The 27,556-nt window shown below is 47.1% G+C and overlaps 3 protein-coding genes and 3 non-coding genes across 7 annotated transcripts in view; all 6 read right to left on the reverse strand.

Moving 5' to 3' along the window:
* Positions 1–27,556, reverse strand: part of LOC125723424 (stonustoxin subunit beta-like) — a 248,766-nt gene that overhangs the window by 68,143 nt on the left and 153,067 nt on the right. The gene's annotated exons all lie outside the window — the stretch shown is intronic.
* On the reverse strand, positions 11,246–11,437 carry LOC125723461 (U2 spliceosomal RNA). The gene has a single exon (XR_007386910.1). It is a non-coding gene; the product is annotated as a U2 spliceosomal RNA (small nuclear RNA).
* Positions 11,637–11,750, reverse strand: LOC125723460 (U5 spliceosomal RNA). Its single transcript, XR_007386909.1, has one exon. It is a non-coding gene; the product is annotated as a U5 spliceosomal RNA (small nuclear RNA).
* Positions 11,742–13,842, reverse strand: LOC125723408 (uncharacterized). Of its 2 annotated transcripts, none has more exons than XM_049000008.1 (2): positions 12,865–13,842; positions 11,742–11,878 (listed from the first exon to the last, which is right to left on the reverse strand). In XM_049000008.1, exon 1 carries the CDS (start codon positions 13,809–13,811, stop codon positions 12,954–12,956), a length of 858 nt encoding a protein of 285 aa, XP_048855965.1. In that variant the 5' UTR covers positions 13,812–13,842; the 3' UTR covers positions 11,742–11,878; positions 12,865–12,953. The 2 variants fall into 2 exon arrangements, with proteins under 2 accessions (XP_048855965.1, XP_048855966.1); XM_049000009.1 differs by lacking the exon at positions 11,742–11,878 and adding an exon at positions 12,411–12,650.
* Positions 12,178–12,375, reverse strand: LOC125723463 (U2 spliceosomal RNA). The gene has a single exon (XR_007386912.1). It is a non-coding gene; the product is annotated as a U2 spliceosomal RNA (small nuclear RNA).
* Positions 15,585–17,635, reverse strand: LOC125723409 (uncharacterized). The gene is made up of 2 exons (XM_049000010.1): positions 17,331–17,635; positions 15,585–17,087 (listed from the first exon to the last, which is right to left on the reverse strand). Exons 1-2 carry the CDS (start codon positions 17,496–17,498, stop codon positions 16,401–16,403), a joined length of 855 nt encoding a protein of 284 aa, XP_048855967.1. The 5' UTR covers positions 17,499–17,635; the 3' UTR covers positions 15,585–16,400.

Genomic DNA, 27,556 nt, shown 5'->3' on the forward strand with positions numbered 1-27,556 from the left:
CCCTCCTTGTGCAGTAAAGGGGAGATCACATGCAGAGCTGGTTTTCTGTAGTTTCTTAGCCTGAATTAAAATTAAATATTCTCTTCATATAGGAACCAAGTCTCTGGCTGGAAATTTCTACAAAAGATCCATCTTCTTTTGCCGTATCAACACTTAAATGAGAAAAGCAGACAGGGAGAGTATAGGTGACTGCAGTGACTATCCTTCCATGCCATCCATATGTACAAGGGGTATGACCAGAGTACACATGTACAAAAAATTATATATCAAAAGCAAGTACCTTTGTTGAAACGTGAAGGTAATCGTTTACAGCATAATAATTCCATCCTAAAAAAAAGAATTTGTCTGTGTATTGCCTAGGAACTGCCACAATGTTAAAATGGTAAAAAAACTGACACGTTATTTAAGAACTGAAAGAAGGAGAAAATTGAAGACTTTCTTCGTAGGATCAATAACATATATGTTTTGTTTCCCACGGTCCTGTTACTAATTCAAATCTTAAATCCTGTACTTTGATATTTTGGGCTCAATGTAATGACAGCAAACGTAACAGCTGCCTCAATGCAGGTGACGGCAGCACTGAGGGTCCAAGAGGTCAGTGGTCAATTACTGCATAGGGATCAAATCTGCAATCAGCCAATTACTGCATACATGCCTTTATATTACGGTCAAGCGGAGGTCAGAGCAGTTTCCATAGAAACAACGTAAACAAACTTTACCGTTTAAAGCGCAACAAACTTTCTGAGTGAAAATGGCGCAGAGGTGAGTAGCTTGTTAGCTCTCCAAAATGTCTTTGAATTCTTCAACTGATGTTGTGCTACTTTGATTATTTAGCCTTTTATACTATAATGACATAGTAAATGTCTATAATACGATAAAAAAATATTACATATTTTTAACGTCATTTAAAGTGCAGTGGTTTTTATTGCTACTGTGGTTGCTAATATTTAAATAATGACAGACTATTTGGTTAGTAAATTCATCTCAAACATGCTAGTTTAGTAGGGCTTCCCAACCTTTCGATGTCCGCCGATCGGTTTCCGTCGTAGAAAAGTGTCACGGATGGGTAAGACGGCGGTATAATTTGGGGGTTCCCACGCCGAGCGGCGGGAGATTGACGGTGTATACGGACATGCGGGGCTAATGGCGTATTTCCATACATCAATACGGGCAGCTTTCTTTCCAAAACGGCGTGATCCCCTAATAAACGGGACGGCTGGCTCCTCTACCCCCGGTTGTCTGCCGCCCGGTGCAATACTCCGCGCGGACGGTACCGGAAAACCGACCGGAAGTTGGGACCCCCTACTGTTCAGGGTGGTAGGTAAATTGTTAAAAAAAATTGGGGCATTACTTTCGGAGTAGGCTAGATGCTTCTACGTTTATCATTACATCTATTTACATTGTTACACAGGATTAACACTTTCAAATATTCTTAGCTTGATTAGTGTTAACTCAGTTCTTGGTAGTATTCATCTGGGTATTAAGAACATAAGAACATAAGAACTATACAAACGAGAGGAGGCCATTCGGCCCATCAAGCTCGCTTGGGGAGAACTAAACTAATAGCTCAGAGTCGTTAAAATCTTATCTAGCTCTGATTTAAAGGAACCCAAGGATTCAGCTTGCACTACATTATCAGGAAGGGTATTCCATACTCTGACTACACGCTGTGTAAAGAAGTGCTTCCTTAAATCCAGCTTGAAGTGTTCTCCCGCTAATTTCCACCTATGGCCACGAGTTTGTGTATTTAAACTAATGCTGAAGTAACTATTTGCTTGAACAGCATCCAAACCTGTTAGAATCTTATATACCTGGATCATGTCCCCCCTCAGTCTCCTTTGCTTGAGACTGAACAGATTTAGCTCAAGTAACCGTTCCTCGTATGACATTCCTCTAAGACTAGGAATCATTTTTGTGGCCCTACGCTGCACCTTTTCTAAGGCCACAATGTCCTTTTTAAGATATGGTGACCAAACCTGCACACAATATTCTAGGTGAGGTCTCACCAAGGAATTGTATAATCTTAGCATTACCTCCCTTGACTTAAACTCCACACACCTGGAGATATACCCCAACATCCTATTGGCCTTTTTAGCATTATTCATTTAATGTGGAGCACAGCTGTTTCCTATTTGATTCTAGTTATTAATTTGGTGACATTACTGTTTAATATGATATTGCACTTACAGTATCGTGAATTTTAGATTTTTTTTTGCAATCTTGCTCGCTGTTTCTATTATTCTTTCTTTTTTATATATGTGAACCCTGTGACCTCCCCTGGAGCCGACACCTTATCGTGGTGGAGGGGTTTGCGTGTTACAATGATCCCAGGAGCTACGTTGTCTGGGGCTTTATGCCCCTGGTAGGGTCACCCATGGCAAACAGGTCCTGGGTGAGGAACCAGACGAAGTGCGGCTCAAAAGACCCCTCATGATGAAGAAAATTTTGGACACATGATTTCCCTTGCCCGGACGCGGGTCACCGGGGCCCCCCCCTGGAGCCAGGCCTGGGGGTGGGGCTCGATGGCGAGCGCCTGGTGGCCAGGCCTACACCCATGGGGCCTGGTCGGGCGCAGCCCGAACAAGGCACGTGGGTCCCCCCTCCAATGGGTTCACCACCCATGGGAGGGGCCATAGGGGTCGGGTGCAAGGTGATCTGGGCGGCAGCCAAAGGCGGGGACCTTGGTGGTCCGATCCTCGGCTGCAGAAGCTAGCTGTAGGGACATGGAATGTCACCTCTGATGGGGAAAGAGCCTGAGCTGGTGCGCGAGGTTGTGAAGTTCCGGCTAGATATAGTCGGACTAACCTCGACGCACGGCTTGGGCTCTGGAACCAGTCTCCTTGAGGGGGGTTGGACCCTTTTCCACTCTGGAGTTGCCCGCGGGGAGAGGCGCCGAGCGGGCGTGGGCATACTTATTGCCCCCAGGCTGGGCGCCTGTACATTGGGGTTTACCGCAGTGGACGAGAGGGTAGCCTCCCTCCGCCTTCGGGTGGGGGGACGGGTCCTGACTGTTGTTTGCGCTTATGCGCCAAACAGCAGTTCAGAATACCCACCCTTTTTGGAGTCCTTGGAGGGGGGGTTGGAGAGCGCTCCTCCTGGGGACTCCCTTGTTCTGCTGGGGGACTTCAATGCTCACGTGGGCAACGACAGTGAGACCTGGAGGGGCGTGATTGGAAGGAACGGCCCCCCCGATCTGAACCCGAGCAGTGTTTTGTTATTGGACTTCTGTGCTCGTCACGGACTGTCCATAATGAACACCATGTTCAAGCATAAGGGTGTCCATATGTGCACTTGGCACCAGGACACCCTAGGCCGCAGTTCGATGATCGACTTTGTAGTCGTGTCGTCGGACTTGCGGCCGCATGTTTTGGACATTCGGGTGAAGAGAGGGGCGGAGCTGTCAACCGATCACTACCTGGTGGTGGGTTGGCTCCGCTGGTGGGGGAGGAAGCCGGCCGGGCCTGGCAGGCCCAAGCGTATAGTGAGGGTCTGCTGGGAACGTCTGGCGGAATCCCCTGTCAGGGAGAGTTTCAACTCCTACCTCCAGCAGAACTTCTCCCATATCCCGGGGGAGGCGGGGGACATTGAGTCCGAATGGGCCATGTTCCGTGCCTCCATTGTGGAGGCGGCTGACCGGAGCTGCGGCCGTAAGGTGGTCGGTGCCTGTCGCGGCGGCAATCCCCGAACCCGCTGGTGGACACCGGTGGTAAGGGATGCCGTCAAGCTGAAGAAGGAGTCTTATCGGGCCTTTCTGGCCTGTGGGACTCCAGACGCAGCAGACGGCTACCGGCAGGCCAAGCGGGAAAAACTTGGGTGTGGGAGGAGTTTGGTGAGGCCATGGAGAACGACTTCCGGACGGCTTCGAGGAGATTCTGGTCCACCATCCGGCGGCTCTGGGCAGGAAAGCAGTGCAGCATCAGCACTATTTATGGTGGGGATGGTGCGCTGCTGACCTCATCTCGGGACGTTTTGGGTCGGTGGAGGGAGCCTTCCGATATGGAAGCAGAGTGTGGGGACTTGGGGGTGGACTCACCTATCTCGGGGGTGGAGGCCCCTCCTCGGTGGCCGGGCCCCAGGGGTGGACGAGATTCGCCCAGAGTTCCTCAAGGCTCTGGATGCTGCGGGGCTGTCCTGGTTGACCCGCATTTGCAGCATCGCGTGGACATCGGAGGCAGTGCCTCTGGATTGGCAGACCGGGGTGGTGGTCCCCCTCTTTAAGAAGGGGGACCGGAGGGTGTGCTCCAACTACAGAGGGATCACACTCCTCAGCCTCCCTGGCAAGGTCTATTCGGGGGTCCTGGAAAGGAGGGTCCGCCGGATTGTCGAACCTCGGATTCAGGAGGAGCAGTGTGGTTTTCGCCCTGGCCGTGGAACAGTGGACCAGCTCTATACTCTCAGCAGGGTTCTGGAGAGTTCATGGGAGTTTGCCCGACCAGTCTACATGTATTTTGTGGACTTGGAGAAGGCATTCGACCGTGTCCCTCGGGGGGTCCTGTGGGGAATGCTCCGGGAGTATGGGGTACCGGGCTCCCTTTTAAGGGTGGTTCGGTCCCTGTATGACCGGTGCCAGAGTTTGGTCCGCAAGGGTGGCAATAAAAGTTGGACTCGTTTCCGGTGAGGGTTGGACTCCGTCAGGGCTGCCCTTTGTCACCGATTCTGTTCATAGTTTTTATGGACAGAATTTCTAGGCGCAGCCAGGGCGTTGAGGGCGTCCGGTTCGGTGACCTCAGGATTAGGTCTCTGCTTTTTGCGGATGATGTGGTTCTGTTGGCCTCATCGAGCCGTGACCTTCAGCTCTCACTGGAGCAGTTCGCAGCCGAGTGCGAAGCGGCTGGGATGAGAATCAGCACCTCCAAATCCGAAACCATGGTTCTCAGCAGGAAAAGGGTAGAATGCTTTCTCCGGGTTGGGGATTTTAAAGTGGAGGAGTTTAAGTATCTCGGGATCTTGTTCACGAGTGGGGGAACGATGGAGCAGGAGATCGACAGGCGGATCGGTGCGGCGTCAGCAGTCATGCGGGCGCTGCATCGGTCTGTCATAGTGAAGAGAGAGCTGAGCGAAGCTCTCAATTTACCAGTCGATCTACGTTCCTACCCTCACCTATGGTCATGAGCTATGGGTAGTGACCGAAAGAACGAGATCGCGGGTACAAGCGGCCGAAATGAGTTTCCTCCGCAGGGTGGCTGGGCTCTCCCTTAGAGATAGGGTGAGGAGCTCAGTCATTCGGGAGGGACTCAGAGTAGAGCCGCTGCTCCTCCGCATCGAGAGGAGCCAGATGAGGTGGCTCGGGCATCTGATCAGGATGCCTCTGGGACGCCTCCCTGGGGAGGTATTCCGGGCATGTCCCACTGGGAGGAGACCCCGGGGAAGACCCAGGACACGCTGGAGAGACTATGTCTCTCGGCTGGCCTGGGAACGCCTCGGGATCCCCTCAGAGGAGCTGGATGAAGTGGCCAGGGAGAGAGAAGTCTGGGTCTCCCTGCAGAGGCTGCTGCCCCCGCGACCCGACCCCGGATTAAGCGGGAGATGATGGATGGATGGATGGATGAACCCTGTGATTATTTATTATAATAATTATAACAATTGTATTTTCTGTATGATTGAAGAAATTCCAGCTCTTTATTTATTTTATTATCTCTGTTAAGTGCTGATTTATTCCCCAGAGAGCGAATTGAGAGAGCTGATCGATGGACCAACACCCAACACTGGGAAGCCTGGAACCTGTGGGATGAAGTGATCAACTGGGGAGAAGGTGTGGAGGAGTTCTCACCAGTGACACTCCCCACTGTCCAGGCTGGGGGGGTTAAGGGGGGATTGGGGGGGGTCTACTGATTTGGGTAAGGGAGGGGTTAGTAAGGGAGGGGAGAGTGTGGGAAAGGATGGACTGCTAGCCAGCACTAGTATTTCATCTCAAAGTCTTCAGAGTAATTACGGCCTTTCATCTGAAGACTGGGAAATTTATAAAGCTTGCTACCTTAGCAAAAAAAAGAAAGTCAGGAAGGAGCGGACAAGCCGGGAGGAAGGTGAGGTAAGGGGCAGCGTAGTGAGGAATATGTGGAGGTACCAGAGTGGGGAACATTTGAGGGGAAGGCCACCAGGGTTGTGACGGAGGGGACAGAGGCTGGTATTAGTATGATGGATATGCTAAATGGAGGTGAGGAGAATGGATGTGAGGTGGGAGTGAATGTGCAGGAGGTTAAGGGAGGAGGAGGGAAAAGTACAGGGAATGCTGTGGAATATGTGGTGTCACAAGTAGGCAGAACTTGGCTAGAACCCATCCAGGAGGAAGAACTTGAGGAAGATGAAGAAACAGATGAGGAGCTTCAGGAAGCAGAAGACACTGATGCTGCCACAGTGGACAGTTGGCAGTGCATGGCGGCATATGTAGCCAGAATATGGCTGCAGACTTTACAGGAAGATGGACCTGAGGAAAATGAAGAAGCTGATGTGGTATTCCAGCAGGCAGAAGATGCTGATGCTACCACACTGGTCAGGTTTCAGTGTATGGTGGCATCTGAAGACAGATCACAGCTACTGACTATACCAGAAGAAGGACCTGAGGAAGAGGACGAGACTGAAGTGATGAAGACAGATAAAACAAAAGAAGATGCTGATGCTGCCGAGAAGATCTACAGTGAAGAAGAAGTATCATTCCATGTGAATGCCGAAGATCTTTCTGAAGATGATACTGAGAAGAGCCACAAGAAGAAGAAGAAGAAGATGAAGTGGTGCTTCTTCTGCTGTCCCCTGCCTTTCAGAAGAAGTAGCAAGAGGCAGTAATTATAAGGCTGTGAATTCAGGTTTACAAATGACTTAAAGCAGTAATATAACTGCATTATTGACACCTTCACAATGCACTGTAATGCATCCATAAATATATTATAGACATGGGTATAAATATTTAAGAAAAAAAAGCATAACACATTATAGCCATGTTTATTATGGATTAATGGCCGATATAATGTATTATGAAGATATTTATTGTGTATATATAGATCAGAGCATTCATAATGCATTATCAACATTATCACGCTTGGCCGCGATCGCACTGTTTAAAAGCGGGCGATCTCTCGGGCAGGCGGGCAAAGAGCAGGCGGACAGGAATATATCGGGGCAAACTGGGGTTTAATAATCCAACAGGGAGCAGGAGACATGAAATGCCCACTAACATCAATGACAGACAATGGACTCAGGTAAGACACGGACTGAAATACACAGGACTGAGCAAATTAACTAGACACAGCTGGGTACAATCGGGAGAAAACACGTGGGTAATCAGGGGGCGTGGCACACAGGAGGAGCGGACGAGCCGGGCATGACAAACATAGCTATAATGTGTTATGCCTTCGTATAAATATTTACAGCCGTGTTTTTAATACTTTAATAAATGATTTATAAGACATTAATTGGGTATTTATAATGCAGTTATATGACTGCTTTAAGTAAAGTTAAGTAAAATGTTTATTTTCTTTTTCTTAGAATACCCGTGTTAGAGACCTGCATTGGGACTGCGATCCCGCGGGACCCAACGGAAAGAGATACTGTTTAAGTGTTAATGTAGCTATAAGATACGATAGGATAAGATGGCTTATTTTAATATATTTCGTCTTAGCCTAAGTTAAAATATAATAAGATAAGATAAAATATAATAAGATAAGATAGCCTCTTATCTTATTATATTTTAACTTAGCCTATCATCATATCTTAACTTAGGCTAAGTTAAAATACAAGATGGGTTAACATATGATAAGGTAGGCTACATTAAGATAAGAGATTTGCAATAAAACATATTTACTTTTCAAACTGTGTCTTTGTCATCTCTTCAGTGTTGTGTCTGTCTTTGTTTGATAATTTTCAATCGTTAATTTATATCTGACACTCTCCTAAATGTCAATAAGCAGAGACGGAGGAATGGGAGGAAGGTACAGTTAAGTATAAATGATAAAGTATCAAAATCACAGTGCTACCTTATTTTGAAGCAGAAAAAGTAATTTCATGTGTTACTGCCACCAATGAGTTAATGGCTGCAAATGTTCGTGTTAGAAGTGCCTGTATATAACGCGGCGTAAGTTTAACTCTGAAACTTTTCTTTCTGAAAAACGCGCCGCCTTCTGCCTGCTGTCATTCGGCGAACGCATAGGAGAATATTCTGGTAAAGGAACAGGTAAAGTGGTCATTTAACGTAATGCTAACGTGCATTACCTGTTAGTAAGTGTTTTACCCTATCACACACCTTACGTCCTTTATAGTTGTAGTCCGGTGCACTCTGTATCCATAACTAGCTAGCTAATGTTAACATGATGCAGTACAGTCTTCCAGCTTGGGGATTCCCACCCCTGTCCGCGGCCAGTATTCCGCTGGGGGGTTTGCGGAGGAGTTGGTTGCAAATGCAAACGATCCCTTCATGTTCATGCGTTGTGTTCTAATATGAAAATAAAACATAACTATCAAATTCAATGTTTATGTCCTATTATACTAGATAAGACTGTAAAATAGTTTGCCATGCATATGGATGCCAAGCATTCAGAGCATGATCAAGACAGGGTGTGAGTGTGGAAAAAAGACAAATGTAACAGTATTTGAGGGATAGAGGGATGAGAAGAGTGGGATGGAGGGAAATGTAAGGAGAAGGAGATTCCTCGGAGCTCCGAGATGTGTTTGGCTGTAATAAATCTGAAATATAGCTATATGACATAGTTTTTGATAACACCAGCATTTATTTTTTAGGTTTGTCGAGCTCCGTCAAAACAGTTGAATTAAAACGAGCCCATTATGTAACTGGAACCCCTCTCACATGTAAACACAGTGACGCGCTACAGCGTTGGTTTGTTGTCTGAGGCTATGATACTAACCACAAACACATTCACAAATTTCACTGCACTAATCACAGCATATGCAGGCAGAAAAATGATAGCAAAAACATTCAGCATTAGACTCTAAAACCGTCTGTAATGTCTGTGTTTATCCAGTGGACCATAAACTAACATAAGCTTTCCTATTTCAGTTTCTTTCAGATGTTATAAAGTAATAAATAAACAATCATAATAATTAAACCATGTATTACTGACTATCAGACAACTTCAACAAGTTACCACATGGATGCAAAATCAAAGATATTCATTTGCGCCTGGCACTAACCATGTACTCCTTCACAGTACTAAGCCATAGAAAGGGCCCCAATGAAACCCCTGCATTCCTGCATCGCAGATACTCTAATCTCAGCATTTATAAGATTATATTTGTACTACCTGCCAATTTTTATATTGGATGAAACTAAAAATTGAGAAATATCTATATGCACAAGTAGTTTTTCCTGATATGAAGGATAATATCAAGACTGTCAGCATTTACAAATTGAATTATGACACATCTGAGTAGCCCAGACTTTCCGGAAAACAAAGCCATACAGCATATGTGGCTGACTAATGTACATACAGTGTAATAAGCTGATAATCAAATGGATAGAAAAACGTTCAATAATAGACAGGATTCAAAGGGTAAATAAGGTGCATCATGTGGAAGAGAAGTTAGGTGGCGTTGGGGTGCATTGTGAGTTTCATCTGGTAGCTAGAAGGGAACAAACAGGGCTTTTTGGGGGGGGGGGGGGACTTCTCCGGGGGCTACATCGCTCTACCTTTTTTTTTTTAATGATTTATTTAAAAAAATATATATTTTCTCCTTACACTATAATGGCAGGTTTAGGACTAATACAGTACAGTCATAACCAGTGTCAGGGATTCTATGCATTGCTACACAGAGACAAGTCCATATATTGAGCCCAAGGCTAAAATTGTGGTTTACTTACAAGTGCACTTTGCTGGGCAGTGGGGGTGTTTGTCCTTCTCTGCTCACATTTTCCCCTCTTATCCTGTCTTCTCCTCCGCAGCCCTTCCTCCTTCTCTCTGTTGCTCCTATATTCCCTCCCCTCCAGTCATCTATGTTCTCCTTCCTCTGCGGTCTCTCCTCTTCTCCCATTCTTCAGTTATACTGTCTTCTCCGCTCTCCCTGTATCCCTCCTGTCTTCTGGTCCTGTCGTCTCTTCTCCAGTCATCCCCTGCTTCTCAGTCATCTCTGCATCTTTTCACTCTTTTGTTTGCTTATTCTTTGACTGTTTTTGTGTTATTTGTTAACCTACCGCCCCATGCTGGATGAGTCTTGATGTTTTTCTTGTTTTTAAAGTTAGGCTTCTTCCTTTGTTTTTTGTGCCATATCTTCTGCCCTCTTCTGGTTGCGGCAGTGCATGACATGCGTGGAAAAATAGGGTTTATTACAACACACACATCAAAACCAAAAGGATCAGGATGGATCCAAAATAAACAGCAAATGACCAGGAATGATCTAAATGATGGAATAAACACAACTAGAGAACTATATACATACATACAACATACAGCTATAATGAAGCATTAAAGAACAGAAGCAGAACAGGCACTTAAATACACAGCTAACAAGACACAATGCAGGACAGTGAGAATCATAACCAATAACAAGGACTGAGGGCAACCCAGGAACAGGTGTTTCAGTTAAACAGCACTGGTGAAATCAAAGTGACCTTTCAGCCACATGGTCAGTTCTGCAGCGCCCTCTGCTGTTTGCATTAGATGCTGGTTGAAATTCCCACTCTCCTTACAAACACCTCGAAAAGCCAGGCCTTGCCGTGCCAAGTACTTAACTCCAGAAGATTTTTCCTCACTTGCTGCTGCTCTTTCCAGCTCATCTGAAGGTTGAGTATCAACAGGATTGATCTTCCTGTTAATGACGCCAGTTAAGCTGCCTGTATGTTTTTCAGATGCAGCAGAAACAGCAGTGACTCAGGCAAACCAGCACAATCAAGGCTAGAACATGCAGTAATGGGGGTTCAAACCTCCCAGACAGCGGCATCTGATAACAGATGTGACAAGATTGATTCCAACAGCAGCATATAATCCATGGAGCTTGGCCAAGGATACATACTCTGAATTAATTCATTAATAAACCTAGCTGGATAAAAAAGTCAAAGAAAAATACAAAAATGTCACTTTGCATAAAATGAAAAAACGTAAGAAGCAGTAGAGCTGTTACACTTGCTCATTTAAACTCGAATATTAAAAGTCATTTTCCTTCTGGATTAGTCAGCGACATGGCAGGAGAAGATGGCACAGGGTCCGTCCCTCACGACACCGGCTAATCGCCTGGCAAGCGGCGCAGGCTCTCGGTCTGATAAGCGGAACACCGATCAGCTCTGTCTTTCAACAGCAGGGGGCAGTAGAGGTGCACCGTTCCCAGAAACACTGCAATACCGGGTCGATGCGTGGAGCGGACGGGGCAAGCCCCACTTCCGGCTCCCTGTTCCAAAAATCCGTTTAATATGTGGTCCCCTCCATGGGGGACGTATCAGATATTAAACTGATAAGAACAGATACTACACTTGATCTTAGCCAAAAGGCCGAGAAGCGATGCCCGCAGACTGCGCCCCGCCGGGCTCCGGCATGTGGGACGCCGACGGAGCTGGCGCGGCTGGGTCCTCGCCAGCCTCTCTGGGAGGTGGCGCCCGGCGAGACCACGCACGATCCCAGAGGATCCCAGAAACACGCCACTGGGCAGATAGAGCCGGCCGCTAAGCCGGGCACAGTCTTACTTTGATACAGCAGCGGTGCAGCTCTGCTTGCACAGAGCCTCCAAAAATACAGTGAACTCATCGCTATCCCTCTCCACGGAAATCTTTAGTAAAAGGCGAAAGATTTATACGGGATGAAGAGAGACCCGAGTCGATGCAGAGCCGTCGCTCAGCAGGTGGCCGCTAGCCGGGCCTCCGTGACGCCCCCGCTCGGGGTTGAATTCTCGGGGGCGTCGCAGCCACCGGCCTCGGGGCCCCGACTCCTCCCTGTCCTCCTGGCATCTGAAAGATCAGCAATCATGTAAACAGACATGAGAGAAAATTCAAAAGGCAAAGATGACGGCCTGCCTTACCTCAGCACAGCTGCCCACCCCTCAGAGAGCATATCATGACCGTGCTTTTTATAATTAAAAAAAAAAAAAAAAAAAAAAAAAAAAAAAAAAAAAACGGAGGGAAGCGGGACCGGCGCACGGACAGGGTCCGTCCCTCACGACACCGGCTAATCGCCTGGCAAGCGGCGCAGGCTCTCGGTCTGATAAGCGGAACACCGATCAGCTCTGTCTTTCAACAGCAGGGGGCAGTAGAGGTGCACCGTTCCCAGAAACACTGCAATACCGGGTCGATGCGTGGAGCGGACGGGGCAAGCCCCACTTCCGGCTCCCTGTTCCAAAAATCCGTTTAATATGTGGTCCCCTCCATGGGGGACGCATCAGATATTAAACTGATAAGAACAGATTTTATTTTTTTTTTTTTTTCTCCATGCTTTATTAAACAGTTCTGTACATTTTAAAGTCACACAATAAAACACCTTTAAAACAATATTAAACAAATATATTACAGAACCATTCCCTATAGGATAAGCAAAACATAACAATAAAAACAAGTAATACATATACACACTTTAAAATCTAATTACAATCATATGGCCATTAACATAATTAAAATGTCACCTCAAATGCAAGCCATTAAAATATTAAAACCTTAAAAAAGGAACAGACCCGTAGACCTCAGGCCTCGGCACAAGGGTCGGGTTAAAACAGGGTTATGCATCATCCTAAAACACATAAAATCAATGGCCTCAGGCTAAAAAACTGGTTAGTCACAGACATAGCACAGCATATAGAATAAAATGTTAATAAATACAGTTAATGTTAATACATAAAGGTGCTAAAAGTGACCAACCACAGCCGTGCACAATCTCAGTACATGCAGTTAATTAAAAGAATATTTCCAACACCATACACGCACAAAAAACAAAGCACACTTACCTAAAACCCAAAGTACCTCCTGTGTGCTTCAGGACAGTGCGTCATGTCGACCCTGTAGGATGGAGCGTCACCACCTAAATGAAACGGGGCTAAAGCCAAAAGAGGCCCCTCCACCTCTCCTTGGCCTCGTGGTAGCCCCGTTGGATGACGTCGGTCTCCATCCTGAAACCCAAATCGGCCCGGATTTTGCGGAATACCCCTTGTGCCTCCAGACGAACCCCTCTGCGGATGAGCGCGGTCCTGGCATTCCAAAGCTCTCGCTTGGTAATGCTGACCAGCAGCCACATCCAGGGGCCGAAGGGGTTATGGAGGTTGGGGTCCCACCCCTTCAACACCTTGTCGTAGGTCAGACCGGGCTGCGGGTCTACACGTCCACACAGGCCCGCTACCAACCCCCAGACTCTCTGTGCATGCCCGCAGTCCCAAAACACGTGCTTGATGGTCTCATCCTCGCTGCACTCGGGCCTGGGGCAGCGGGGGTGTCTGGTCAGCTTATGCCTGTGCAAGACGTCCCTGACTGGCAGCTTACCATGAAGGCACTGCCAGTTCAGGTCCTGCAGCCTGTGATCCAAACCCTTAGGCTGGATTCTCGCCCATGTGCCTTCCTCCAGGCCCAACATGGCCCGAGTCTCCCTATGACCAAGCAAAGCCTTGTAAAGGGCTCTGTGCTTGGTCAGGGCCTCTGTCTTGACACCTGCCGGAATAGACTTACTCCACTTGACAGCGTGGCTGTAGTGGACCGGCAGGGTCTCAGCCTTGGGGCCGAGGTTGGTCCACGACGCCACCAGGCGTCTCATGGGGAGAGCCAGCCACAGACGCACAAAGTGCTGATGGGGGTGCTCGAGGGGAGCTGCCAGGCGCGTGCAGAGCTGCGAGAAGAACAGGCAGTCAAGCTTGAGAGGAAAGTCAATAACGTCCCTCCCCCCACTGTCCTTTCCGAGATACATCACTTCCCTACGCACGTACTCATACCTGCCCCCCCAGACGAGGTTAAAAACGTCTCTCGTCAGGCCCCTCCGCATGAAGCGGGGCAAAGGGTACACATGTGCAAGGTAGAGCAGGGTGGGAAGAATATCCACTTTTAAGGCTAAAACCTTACCTTGGAAGGACAGGGACCTGGACTTCCACAGTCCGATCTTCCGCCTGGCGATCGCCAACCGCTCCTCCCAGTTCAACCGGGCGGCACCATCCGAAAGGAAGTTGACCCCCAAAACTTTGAGAGGACCGTCACAGAGGGTGAGACCACCTGCGACGTCCTCCCTCGCCCTCCAGCTGCCGAAATACTTGGCCACCGACTTACTGAGGTTGAGCGTCGCGCCAGAGGCCCAACCGAACGCGTGAACGAGGCTCAAGGCATGACCGAGAGACTGATCCGAGCAGACGAAAAGCGTGGTGTCGTCTGCATACTGGGTCAGTTTAACAGTTGTCCCCCGACTTCCTGGGATAAGAAGGCCATCGACCCCGGGGTGGGTGCGAATGGCGCACGCCAGTGGCTCTATATAGAGCGCGTAGAGGAGGGGGGAGAGGGGACATCCCTGCCTCACTCCACTCCGCTGGGGCACCAAATCACTCAGGAAGCCATTGATAACAACATGGCTCCCAACTTCGTTATACAAAGTGTGTAACCACCCCAGGTAATTGGGCCCGAAGCCAAACTTACCCAATACTTTGAACAGGAAGCGGTGATCTACCCGGTCGAAGGCTTTCTCCTGGTCCAAGCTGACCAGCAGGAGAGGGAGGTTCCTATCCTCCACCCAGGCGATGGCGTCGCGGATGAGGTGGAGATTCCACGTCGCCGATCGACCCGGTACTCCACACGTCTGGTCGCTGTGAACCAGATGAGCCATGGCCTTCTTCAGGCGTTCGGTAAGGGTCTTTGCGATGAGCTTTGTGTCTACACAAAGCATGGTCAAGGGCCTCCAGTTGCCAAGGTCGGCCCGATCGCCCTTCTTGTGCAACAAAGAGAGGACCCCCGACCTCATGCTCCTAGTGAGCAAACCCCGGCGCTGAACGTCCTCTACAACCTGCAGTAATTCCGGCCCGAGGACATCCCAAAAGGTGGAATAAAATTCCACCAGGAGCCCATCAAGGCCAGGTACCTTGCGGCGGTTCATCTTGCCAAGCACTGCGGTCAGCTCGGCCAAGGTGATGGGGGCTTCTAAGCCGTCCCGGATGTCACTGGGAAGACAAGGTGAGATGTTATCTAGGAAGCGCTCCCCAGCAACCGGGTCCGTATCCCTAACATTAAAAAGGTTAAGATAAAACAATTTAGCAACCTCCAGCATGTCTGATATATCCTTGACTATATTGCCATTTGAGGCACGGAGAGAGCTAAAGCTCTTCTCCTCCCGGGCTTCCCTTGCTCTGTGGGAAAAAAAAGAATTGCACTTTTCATTATTTTCCACATCAAATATTTTGTCGCGGAGCATTTGGGCCGAGGCAGCCTGTTCATGCAGGCGCCTCAGCTCACCCTTTATGTCAAGCAGCCGCTCGTGGTTGATGGTGCCCCCGTTGTTGTGAGCGGCGTATTCATCCCGCAACCTTCTCTCCAGCTGCAGAATGGAGAACTTCTTCTCCATCCTGCACTGCTTGCTGTACTGCATGGAGAAGGTTCGGATCCTGTCCTTCACACTCTCCCACCATTCGGCCACGGAGGGGAAGGTAGGCTTGTCCTTCTGCCACTCGGAGAAGTGATCTAAAAAAAAAAAATGTGTCTAAAATCTCTCTCCTCCAGGATCTGCAGGTTCATTTTCCAATAGCCGCCCCCATATACAGGGGCGTCTATGGAGACAGTGGCCTCCACTGCCAGATGGTCAGTGGGCCACTGTGGGGAGAGGGACACCTTTTTAAAAGCAACGGGGGGTGAAGCTAAAATGTAGTCGATGCGGCTGCTAGCTCCGCGACTATTATGCCAGGTGAAGCCCGGCATGCTGGGGTTGCATGTTTTAAAACCGTCAACAAGTTTAAAGGAACGAATAAAATGGCGAAAATGCCCTGAGCTGACATCCTGTCTACCCTCCAACGAGATGTTAAAGTCCCCTCCTAAAATCAAGTGTCGATCTGTGACACAGAACGGGGACAACTCTTCAAAGAGAGTTATACGGGACGAGGCCTCCACCGGAGCGTAGACACATATGGCCCGGAGGCGCTGTCCCCTCCATGTGGCCTCCACTCCCAAAACCCTGCCCTGAAGGACGGTAAACGCACTTACTTCTTCAAAGGCGCGGTCGCCAAAAAGGATCCCGACGCCTGAGGAGTGGACGCCACCTACGCTCCAGTAGGATCTACCCCTCTTCCACTGTCGTGAAAAGAGAGCCTCGTCCCGCTGGTCCCGGAGGTGGACTTCCTGCAGAAAACAAATGCTGAAGGGAGAAGATGCCAGCTGGTTAAAAACAGATGTGCGTTTTAAAATGTTCCTCAAACCCCTTACATTCAAGGTGACAATATTAAAATTGGCCATAGAATGCTAAAATAATAATACAATTAAAAACAACAAACTAAAATAATAAAAGCCAGCCATTAAAAACAATACTGTCCTACTGCCCCCCCTCCTCAGTCAACCTCAAAAGGTCCCCCAATTCCAGCCCCCCCAGGTACTCCTGTTCATTAGCAGTGTCCTGTTGACCGCTGTACTCCTGGGGGGGTGCAGGGGACTGTCCCAAGTCCCACACCAGACGGGGGGCCTCTAACATCGGGGAGGGGGGACACTGTCGGCCTTGGTCCCCGGCCGCCACTGCTGGCGAGGTGGCCGCCGGAGGGCTGGGTGCGTCGGGTTGCGCCTCCCTTCTGCTCTTCTTCCTCCCCCGGGGGGATGCACCGCTCTTCTTTCGCCTGCTGCTGACGCCTGGAGCCAGGGCGAGCTGCTCCACCTTGTTCGGAGACCCCTCCTGCATTGGTGTCGCACTCGAAGGGGCCTCCTCCACCACGACCAGGGCTTCTCCTCCTGCCCCCGTCGCCGGCTGTTCCTGCCCAGTCGTGGGGGCTAGAGCTCCCCCACCATTCTCCGTGCCGACTGCTCTGTTACCCGACAGAGCGTCGGCATATGTAGTCTTTTTCTGTGGGCAGGAACGAGCCAGATGGTCCTCGCCGTTACAGTGTTTGCAGCGACGGGGGCCCTTGCAGTCCCTGGCCATGTGCCCCGACTCCAGGCAGTTGCGGCAGCGCAGATTGGCGCATCCCTCCAGGGTGTGTCCAAAGCTGTGGCACTGCCGGCAGAAGGGAGGCTGTCCAGAATAAAAAAGGTATGCCTTATTTCCCTGTAGGTTAAAATAGGCTGGGGGGTGGCTAAAACCGCCTGCCCCATTAGCGTCCGGGCGCAGGCGGGCCTGGAACTGGCGTCGGCCAGTCCAGATCCCCAGCTCATCCCGGATGTCCCTGTGGCCAGGAAGGAGGTCCACATACTTTTTTAAAAACTGGGTGACGGCCTCGGCAAAAATGTGTGGGTTAAAACAATGGACGGTTATTACCCGCTTGTCGGGCCACCACAGCGGCTCGATGTTATAACGTCCGAGGAGAGGGTGCTGGGCCCCCTCCTTGCTCTGCTCCAGGACCTTGCTGCAGCTGTCATCGGTGGACAAAGTGACCTCAAAGAATTGGAAGGGGCCATTCCGCTGTACGCAGAGGATGTCCTGCATCTGAAGGCCCAACGCTCCAAAGGCCACCTCCCGGATGAAGGCCAGCCGGTCGGGGAAGGTGCCCACCTCCTCCTCAACCCTTCAGCAGAACCGGGCGGTATTCCGCAGGCCACTGCCCGCTACCAGCCACGGCCCGCTGAAGGACTTCCTCGATGGTCCGCCGGCCGTTGCCATCCGGGAAGGTCCACCGACGTCGCCGTTGGAGCAGAGTCCTTCCGCCGCCGTGGTCCCGACGTCCGCCGTCCGCCAATCCGGGATGAGTCGAGCAGAGCTAAACTATAAAAGCAGCTAAAAATAAAAATCAGTTTGCCCAGCAGGGTGGCGGACAAGCCACCAGCCACTGCGGGATCCCCAGCCTACTAAAAACAGAAATAAAAGCAGGGATAAAAGGCTAAAAAGGAAGGCACGGGTCGCCCCGTGGCAGCGGCGGTCAAGCCACCTGCTGGTCACGCCTTAGGTTCACCGTGCCTTCCTCTAAAAAACCCGATGCAGTCCGTAAAAAAGCAGTAAAAAGTCAGTAAAATCCACTTGATCTTAGCCAAAAGGCCGAGAAGCGATACCCGCAGACTGCACCCTGCCGATTTTTAAATAATATTATGCTTGTACTACTTACATTAACACAAAATCACAATCTAAAAGGCTGAAACACCATGCAAATCAATGCCAACCCAGTACAATAATAATTTTAAGGATAACATTTAACAAATAGAACTACCTGCAGAACTATTACCCTTAAAACAGGCAAAAGAGCAATTCCACCAGCAAATACAATTATACACCATTAAAATCTAATTACATGGCCAATAAAACAATTAAAATGTTACCTTATATGCATGCCAATAAAAAGTTAAGACAAAAAGAAAAAGTTCAAAAAGGAACATACCCGCAGACTTCCGACCTCTGCACAAGGGTCGGGCTAAAACACTGTCATACACCTTCCTAAAACACATAAAAGCAGTAACCTTAGGAACAAAATAGGTCAATCACAGAATAAACAGCACAACAGATAAAATAAAATGTTAATAATGTTAATACTGATGAATATGTGCTAACAGTGATCAACATCAAAAAAGTGCTCAGTAAATTCTGTACATGCCATTAAATAAAATCCAAACCAAATAAAACACAAGCACAGAAAAACAAAGCACACTTACATAAAACCCGAGGTGTCCTTTGTGTGCTTCAGGAAAGCACATCATGTCAACCCTGTAGGATGGATTGTCACCACCTAGACGTACTGGGGCAGCCTAGGATCAAGGCAGTTAGATGGATGTCAGCTTACCTCTAGGGGTAGGTCGTTTAGGTGGATGGCAGCTTATTTCTGTGATCAGGGTGTTTGGGCAAATGTCAGCTTGCCTCTGAGATCAGAGTGTTTAGGTGGAAGCGAGGTTACCTCAGGGGTCAGGGGGCTGGGTCACAGGCAGCCTATCTCTGTGATCAGGGCATTTGGGTGGATGTGAGCTTACCTGAGGGGTCTGCGTGTTTGGGTGGACAGCAGCTTGTCTCTGAGATCAGAGCATTTGGGTGGATGGCAGCCTACCTCTGGGGTTAGGACATTTGGGTGGATGTGAGCTTACCTGAGGGGTCTGCGTGTTTGGGTGGACAGCAGCTTGTCTCTGAGATCAGAGCATTTGGGTGGATGGCAGCCTACCTCTGGGGTTAGGACATTTGGGTGGATGGCAGCCTACCTCTGGGGTTAGGACATTTGGGTGGATGTGAGCTTACCTGAGGCGTCTGCGTGTTTGGGTGGACAGCAGCTTGCCTCTGGGATCAGGGTATTTGGGTAAATGTCAGCTTACCCCAGAGAACAAGGCGGTTAGATGATAGGTAGTTTACCTCTGGGATCAGCATGGTTGGGTGAATGGCAGATTACTTCTGGGAACAATGTGTTTGCGTGGATGGCAGCCTACATCTGGGATCAGGGTGTTTGGGCGGACAGTGCTTTGCCTCTGGGATCAGGGTGTTTCGGTAGACAGCAGCTTACCACTGGGATCAAGGAGCCCGAGTGGATGAAAACATACCTCTTTTATCAGAGTGTTTGGGTTTATGTCATCATAACGCTGGAGTCAAGGCGCTTGGTTGGATGCAGTTGGTTGGATAAGAGCTTTACCTTTGGAATTAGGGCATCTGAGTAGATGACAGCTTAACTGCGATCAGGGTGTTTGGGTACATGTCAGCTTAGCTCTGGGGTCACGGTGTTCGGTTGGATGTGAACCTTCCTGTGGAGTCAGGGCGTTTGGGTGAACAGCAGCTTACCTCTGGGGTCACAGCGTTTGTGTGTAGGGCAGCTTACTACAGCTAACTCTCAATTAGTTTAACTGAATTTATCCTAAAAAATAATATTTATCTCTATACCTGACACACAAAATACTGTGACTTATATATAATGTGGCATGTTGTAAATGCAACCAGTAATCAGAAGACAGTGTGACATGTGCTGCACACCAGGGCAATTTCAGAATCCCAGATCAGATCTGTAGTTAACACCAAGCTATGGTAAACAAAGTGACAACTATATACATGTATGGAAATCACACAACCCGAAAAACATATTAATACACAGGTATGTCTGACTCACTATCAAAAACGATGTAAACTTCCCTGTAGTAGTTAATAGATTAACAGACACAAAAAACCCAGAGGTACACCAACGAAAACACAGTGCAATGCTAGTACCAACTAGCAAGAACTAGCTAACCAGCTAAAAAGTCGCAATTAACTTCTAAACTATCGAAACCCAGCTACATCGATAAGTACAAAAATTACCACGGAGCATACATGTATTAGTTTAATAAAGTTTAAGCAGAAATTATCTAAATAAATCCGGCTTTGGTTATGTTTGCCGGAGCTCGAACGTCGGACATGTCTTACTAAAAGGGCGCGAACTTCGGCCGGTTTGTGGCAAAATAACCATGACAACCGCCTGCCGCTGGCGCCACACAACGTCATTGACCGCAGTCAGACTCTCGCGTGTTTACGTCTGACTGACGCGCGCCGCCATAATGAGATTTAGTAGTACTAACGTTAAAAAAAGCTCTTACCAACCTAATTTCACTGTATCCTATGCACGTCAATTTATTTAGCTTTCAACAAACTTAATTTTACAGAAAAGAATTTCTGTATTGCCTCATATATATATATATATATATATATATATATATATATATATATATATATATATATGTTCATTAATTTAATCTAGGCAACGCACTGAATTACGACGGCCAATATTATGTATTATTTTGACAATAATATAAGTAGATTATTCTTTTACTATATGTAAATTCCTTAATTATATTCCATTGCTACTTTACAAAAGCCTTCAGGGAGTTTGGTCTTTTCATGACAACTAACCAAGTGTCTAACCAGTGTTTACCTGAATAATACAGAAAATTAAATGACACTTGTTAAACTCACCTGGACGTACCTTTTACAGTCGTTTAAACCGTCATGAGCAATGCTGAAATCACTGTTGCAAACAGTTCAGCGCGTAACATTGTCATTATTTTTCATCCTTATTAAACAAGGACACGTTTTTGTGTAGTCTGTGGTGAAATGCATTTTATATTTTCGTTTTTTGAGACACTCTCCCTCCGCCGTGACGCTCCATGGAACCGATACCTTCGGTTCTCTAGGAGTTATATAAAAGCCCGCCCGCACTGAAATATATGCTTATATAGGCTTATATGGCTAAGTAAACCAATCAGGATGCTGTCTGTCTAGCACTGGCTACATGAAGAGTCACACATATAAGGATCCACACATACGCACGTTCTCTCTTTCTCTCTATCCCTCTCTCTCTCTCGCTCATTCCTAGCTCATTTACTTGCTCATTCGTGCGCGCTACTGTCTCGCGTGCATGCTCTTGTTTGCTTGCTCTAGTTTCCGGAATATATATTTTTTTAATTTAGGAGCATCAGGGAGCCGCTGTCAATATGCGGGAGACTTGGGATGTCTGGATAACTGCTTATTTGTACTATAATGATAACTGATCATTTCCAGGGAGCCGTGATGATATTCTAAATTGTGCAGGGTTATATAAGTACTGTGAAGCTGTCTTTATCTAGTTAAATGTTTACAAATATTTATTATTTTATTATATTTCATGTATATTTTCAACTTATTCACACCTTATTGTACCATGCCTCCATGCATACTTTACTGTAAAATCAGACAGATAAACGTTTAGAAAAATAATCGATTCTACAACTTGACTTGCAGCTGTCCAATTACACATCCATATTTTATTGCTGCAGATAACTGAGGTAGGTGTGGTATATAACGCTGAAGGTTAGACGTATAGTACAATAACATATGTACAACATGTGGGCATTTCAGTCAGACAAACGTTTAAAATGGAAAACGAGCTTTATATTTTACGAGCAATTTCCATAACACGTCTTAGTCGAAGTACTACACTGCCATCTATTGGACAAGTAGGGTTACTGAATCGTGAAATGTGTCTTAAATCATGTTTTTTTAGGACCACTAAAAGAGGATTATCAGTATGAAGGTTTATCAATAAAAATAATTTATTAAAATAAATATTACAGGACTCTCCCTGAAAATAAGGTGTTCTTAGCTTCCAAAGCCAAGGACACATTCTAGTGATTTTCCAGGAGACTGAACCTAACTAACCTGGGGCCTTATGAAAAACAATCAATCAGCTCATGTTGAAGCTCACAAGGTGTGGAGAACAAGAAAGACAAGTAAGGGAGAAAGGCAAGATGCAGAGCATACACAAGCAGTGTAGCGGCACATCAGTTATAGTGTATGATTAAAAATACATCATTTCTCACAGTATCAATAGTGGCCCATTGCTCCTACTGTAGCCTCACACCTCCAGGGTTGTGGGTTCAGTCTGCACCCCTGCTGTAATAAACAGTGAAATTATCACAGTAACACTGTTTATCAGTAAAATAGTACAATACTGTAGAAAGTAGGGCAATATTTATGAGAACCTTGCCGATAAAATGCTGCAATGCACTGTAATTCAGTACGTAAACTGCAAATAAATAAACTGTAGAATTTACTCAAATTAAATGATGTAATAATTTGCACTCGCTTTTTTGGGTTGAATTTAGTATACGCAATTCTAGGAAATATTTTAAATAAATCAAGTTAAAGTCTGGGGTGGCATGGTGGTGCAGGAGTTTAGAATGGCATCACTGGTTCATCAGGTGTGGAGTTTGCATGTTCTCCCCATGTCTTTGGCACTGTTGCCTCGCACCACTGGGACCCGGGTTCGAGTCTCCGCTTGAGTTATATGTGTGTGGAGTTTGCATGTTCTCCCCATGTCGTTGGCACTGTTGCCTCGCACCACTGGGACCCGGGTTCGAGTCTCCGCTTGAGTTATATGTGTGTGGAGTTTGCATGTTATCCCCATGTCGTTGGCACTGTTGCCTCGCACCACTGGGACCCGGGTTCGAGTCTCTGCCTGGGTCACATGTGTGTGGAGTTTGCATGTTCTCCCCATGTCGTTGGCACTGTTGCCTCGCACCACTGGGACCCAGGTTCGAGTCTCCGCCTGGGTTATATGTGTGTGGAGTTTGCATGTTCTCCCCATGTCGTCGTGGGGTTTCCTCCGGGTACTCCGGTTTCCCCCCACAGTCCAAAGACATGCTGAGGCTAATTGGAGTTGCTAAATTGCCCGTAGGAGTGCATGTTTGAGTGAATGGTGTGTGAGTGTGCCCTGCGATGGGCTGGCCCCCCATCCTGGGTTGCTCCCTGCCTCGTGCCCATTGCTTCTGGGATAGGCTGCGGACCCCCCGCGACCCAGTAGAATAAGCGGTTTGGAAAATGGATGGATGGATGGATGGATGTTATTCCGAACAATAAGTAAAAAAAACACTTACCGTGTCAATTCTAGGGAAATTAGCTTCAGTAGTTTTGTGGTTGAGGTGACACTTCATCCAATCCAGACGGTGGATCATTGCTAGGCAAAACATCAGGTCAGCAGGATCACCGCTTCGTTTCGCGACTAACATTTTCCGTGCTCTAACATACCGGTCTCGCACTTGTTGCGACTTGTTTTTACAAATTTCCAAATTAAAATTCAGGATGTTTGAAATCTCTTGCCATCTATTATTACATGTTATTTTGATGAGGATAATTGCGGACCTGCTCAATCAACAGGTGCTCAAACGTGGACATCTTGACTGTTGACTGCAGATCTTGCAACACTGCCCCCTATAAATTACGCAGGTATTGCATCTTCGTATACGTTCCGTTAATTTTTGAGTACGTGCACAAAAACCGACGCAAAGAACGCAGGATACGGACCGCGGCTGTACGTACGTACATAAGTGTGTAATGAAAAGCAAGTATTTTTCTGCCTTTAGTTTAACATGTAGCCCTACCTCTCGGCTCTGCTTCAAGTGGGCTCTGCCTGCAAGATTTCTGACAGAGGGGATAATCCAGATCTGGCAGGTTAAGAATAATATTGTGAAGTTGTTTACCAATCTCTACCTCAGTGCCCTCTCTAAGATGCCAAATAGTCTATCTGCTGGGGAAACCTCTGAATGCTTAGGTTCACCCATCCCTACTGCAGACACAAGCAGACTGATGGGATGTGCCAGAGATGTGGTCAGAGCATGGCTGCATAGTAATGATACTGTCACTGCCACTGGAGATGTGGATGCAGTCCTTAGTGTCCTGAAGCAGCATTCTTATTTGACTGTGCATTCTGGGATGCCTCCAGCAGATTTTTGTTTAACCAAGTCAGATGCTAGGGAGGATCCTCTGGACTATTGGGTTAGGCTGAATAAGGCAGCAGATGATGCCAAAGGGTTTATTACATGAGATGTTAGGGCACTGCCATGTCTATTAGAAATTGCTCTGTAGGAATATCTTATTAATGCTTTTACATTTATCTGATGCTTTGATCCCTGCGATGGGCTGGCCCCCCATCTTGGGTTGTTCCCTGCCTCGTGCCCGTTGCTTCCGGGATAGGCTCCGGACCCACCGTGACCCAGTAGGATAAGTGGTTTGGAAAATGGATGGATGGTTGGATGCAACAAATACCAGTTACCATGTTCAGAAGGTCAAGTGCACTCACCCTACCCTTTGTTGGCATTAAGTGGATAACATTTGCTAGGTGATACTGTATGACCGGGGGAGGCGTTTGATGATGGATGTATTATGTGACATTAAAATGTTCTGGGCATCTACTTTGATAATGCTTGGGTAATAGTACCATGTTTTGTTATTTAATATAAATACTTGACTGAACCAGCTTATGTATTTGGTCTTTAAGAGGTTTTTACTGTTGTCTGGTGTGCTGTCGTATAACCTGTCTGACAGAAAGCTGTTTCTCCTCTCAGCACTAGGCGAATGGAAAAAGCCGTGAGCTGGGCTGATGACGAGTACTGGGCAGCCTGGGATAAATGGGATGAGGTGATCGAATGGGGAGAAGAAGGATCTTCACCTAAAACACCTTCCTCCAACCAGGCTGGCACCGGTAATGGAGACAAGGATGCTGGGGCGGTGAAGGAATATTATCAGAATAAAAAGAAAAAGTCAGACTTTAATCAGAAGTCAGAATTCAAACATGTGTATTTCAGACCTTTTTTCTTCTGAGTTGGAGTCAGTCTGATATTAATTGAAACCACAAACTATGTAACACTATGTAAATGATTCTCACTGACTGAGCAACATTGAAATAATTGCTATAATCATGTTACAGTTTACTATAAAGAGAAATGTTTCTGTGCAACAGGTCAGCAAAAGAAATGGGTGTGCAGAGGCCTAACAGTGAGGATACGTAAAGACCACCATCCTCAGCCTCAGCAAGTGGTCCATCAATGTCAAGCGGATGACAGTGAACAGCAAACCCCAGTTCTGCCAACCATAGTTACCCCATCAGCTTGGAGGGAATCAGTGGCTGAGGGGATGAGGAGATCCACTGGGCGGAAGGACCCATTCTCTGTGCCTGAGTACGAGATCCTCCACTGGTCCGGAGTGAGATACTGGTCACGAGAGGCAAAGAAGACATCTGTAAATGAAAAATCCATTCTGGACCTTTGTAATGCCCTGCAGTCGTTTACTCTCTCTTGAGGGGAAGGCTGACAGGATGTCCAACACCCAGAATTGTATTTAAACCTTTAAAATTATAAAATAAATTCAGTCTGATATTGTGTCAGCCAAATAGTGTCATCAATGTGTATCATAAATAAAATGCATAGCTGATGGTGGACCTAAATTTTCCAAACAAACCAGGAATCATATGAGTCATGTCAGTGCACTTCGTACTGAATTGCACTAGTATAGTGATGTATGCAGGGTTTCATCTATTCCCTTACATAGTCATGTGTGACGTATTGCTGTAATGCAATTATTTTTTTAAAACTCCCCATTCATTTGTGTTCCTGCCACTCTATAGTTAAGTACAAACATTAAATGCCAAAGGCATAGCGGAAACTCGATTGCCGCATTTGACTGAGATCCAGTGATGGATGTCATCTTCTCCTGGACTGTGAGTGTTAATGTCTCGGCCCCAACATGCATTTTACCATAGATTACACAGATCCATTCATGTCACTTTTGCAGACTTGCTTATAATTTGCTGAGCTTCCATTGTGAGTCAAGTGTCCCGGTCATAAGCTCAGGTCTGCCGGTTGCCCCACTGGCCAAACGCCCACGGCCCTGACTTTCTGAGCTGGATATCGTGGTTTTAAGTCCCATCTGGGGTGATTCTTTTTTTACTTTTCCCTGCTGCCTTCTGCTTTGTGATATAATAAATATTGCAATAAGTTTCATCTTCACTTTCAAAATCTGCGGTACGGTCAAATAAGATACATAACATGTTTACTAGCCTGTGACACTGACGGAATACTAGCATTAGTTTTTGTTGAGAATACTATGAGCAGTACTACATAAATTTGGCGGGGGGGCAGTAGTGGTGGGCTTGTTTATTTATTCTACATAATTGTAAGATATAAATGCGTTAATTAGTAAAGAAGTTATGGCTAAAAGACCTTTCCATCTACACCCTGACATGTTGCTTGTTTATGCCTAATTATCGCTCCAAGATGGTGGCGCTGCTGACATGTTGTGGAAAAGCGAGATGAGGCATCTAGGCTTTCAAATTCATGAGCACCACGATGTACTTCGTTTAAATGGGAGGTTCACCCCAAAACTATAAAAAGATATTTTAGAGGGGTCTTAATACTATCTATCCATCAAAGTTCTGCTGGGAGTTGTTCAGGTTTGGAAATATCAGCCGTAGAAATGTCATGCTTCTATCGAAGTACACTACTCATATCACTGCGCATTAGACACAAGCACGAGCTGCCTGGCGATATCTGCTGCGCAGTGATATTATTGGTGTTTGGAGTCGGGTAGAAGGAAATAGTTCGTATATTAAACTGCTCGCGACGAAGTCTGTGGATTTTCTTAACCTGTTCCTGATTTCTGGTAAGAGATATTGCTGTTGAATTTTTCAAATACGTTGTTCTGGCGCTTTAAGTAGTGAAAGCAAAATTGAATCTTATTATATTGCTTATTCATTAATGAGTCGCTATAACATGTATACTGCCCAATGTTTTGATTTAATAAATATTTAAAATTAATAAATATTTCAAAAACACTTCAACATTTAAAATAGTTCATGATTTTCAGGAGCGGTACAGTGGTTAGCACTGTTGCCTCACACCTCTGGGTTCCAGGTTCGAGTCTCGGCATGGGTCACATGTGTGCGGAGTTTGCATGTTCTCCCCATGTCGTCGTGGGGTTTCCTCTGGGTACTTCGGTTTCCCCCCACATTCCAAAGACATGCTGAGGCTAATTGGACTTGCTAAATTGCCCGTAGGAGAGCATGTGTGAGTGAATGGTGTGTGAGTGTGCCCTGTGATGGGCTGGCCCCCCATCCTGGGTTGATTGATGGATGATTTTCTGGTCACACCGCCCCCTCAGAGCCCACCAATCAGTGACTGTCTCATAGTGTGATGTAATACACAATGTCCGCACCACCCACTTTTCAGCGAGCAGTAAAAACACACCAGCTTGTCTCAGCGGACAGCGGCTCTTATCAGATAAGGGGAAAAGGACGAGATATCAAA

Source organism: Brienomyrus brachyistius, unplaced genomic scaffold, assembly GCF_023856365.1.
Source record: "Brienomyrus brachyistius isolate T26 unplaced genomic scaffold, BBRACH_0.4 scaffold48, whole genome shotgun sequence".
NCBI lineage: Eukaryota > Metazoa > Chordata > Actinopteri > Osteoglossiformes > Mormyridae > Brienomyrus > Brienomyrus brachyistius.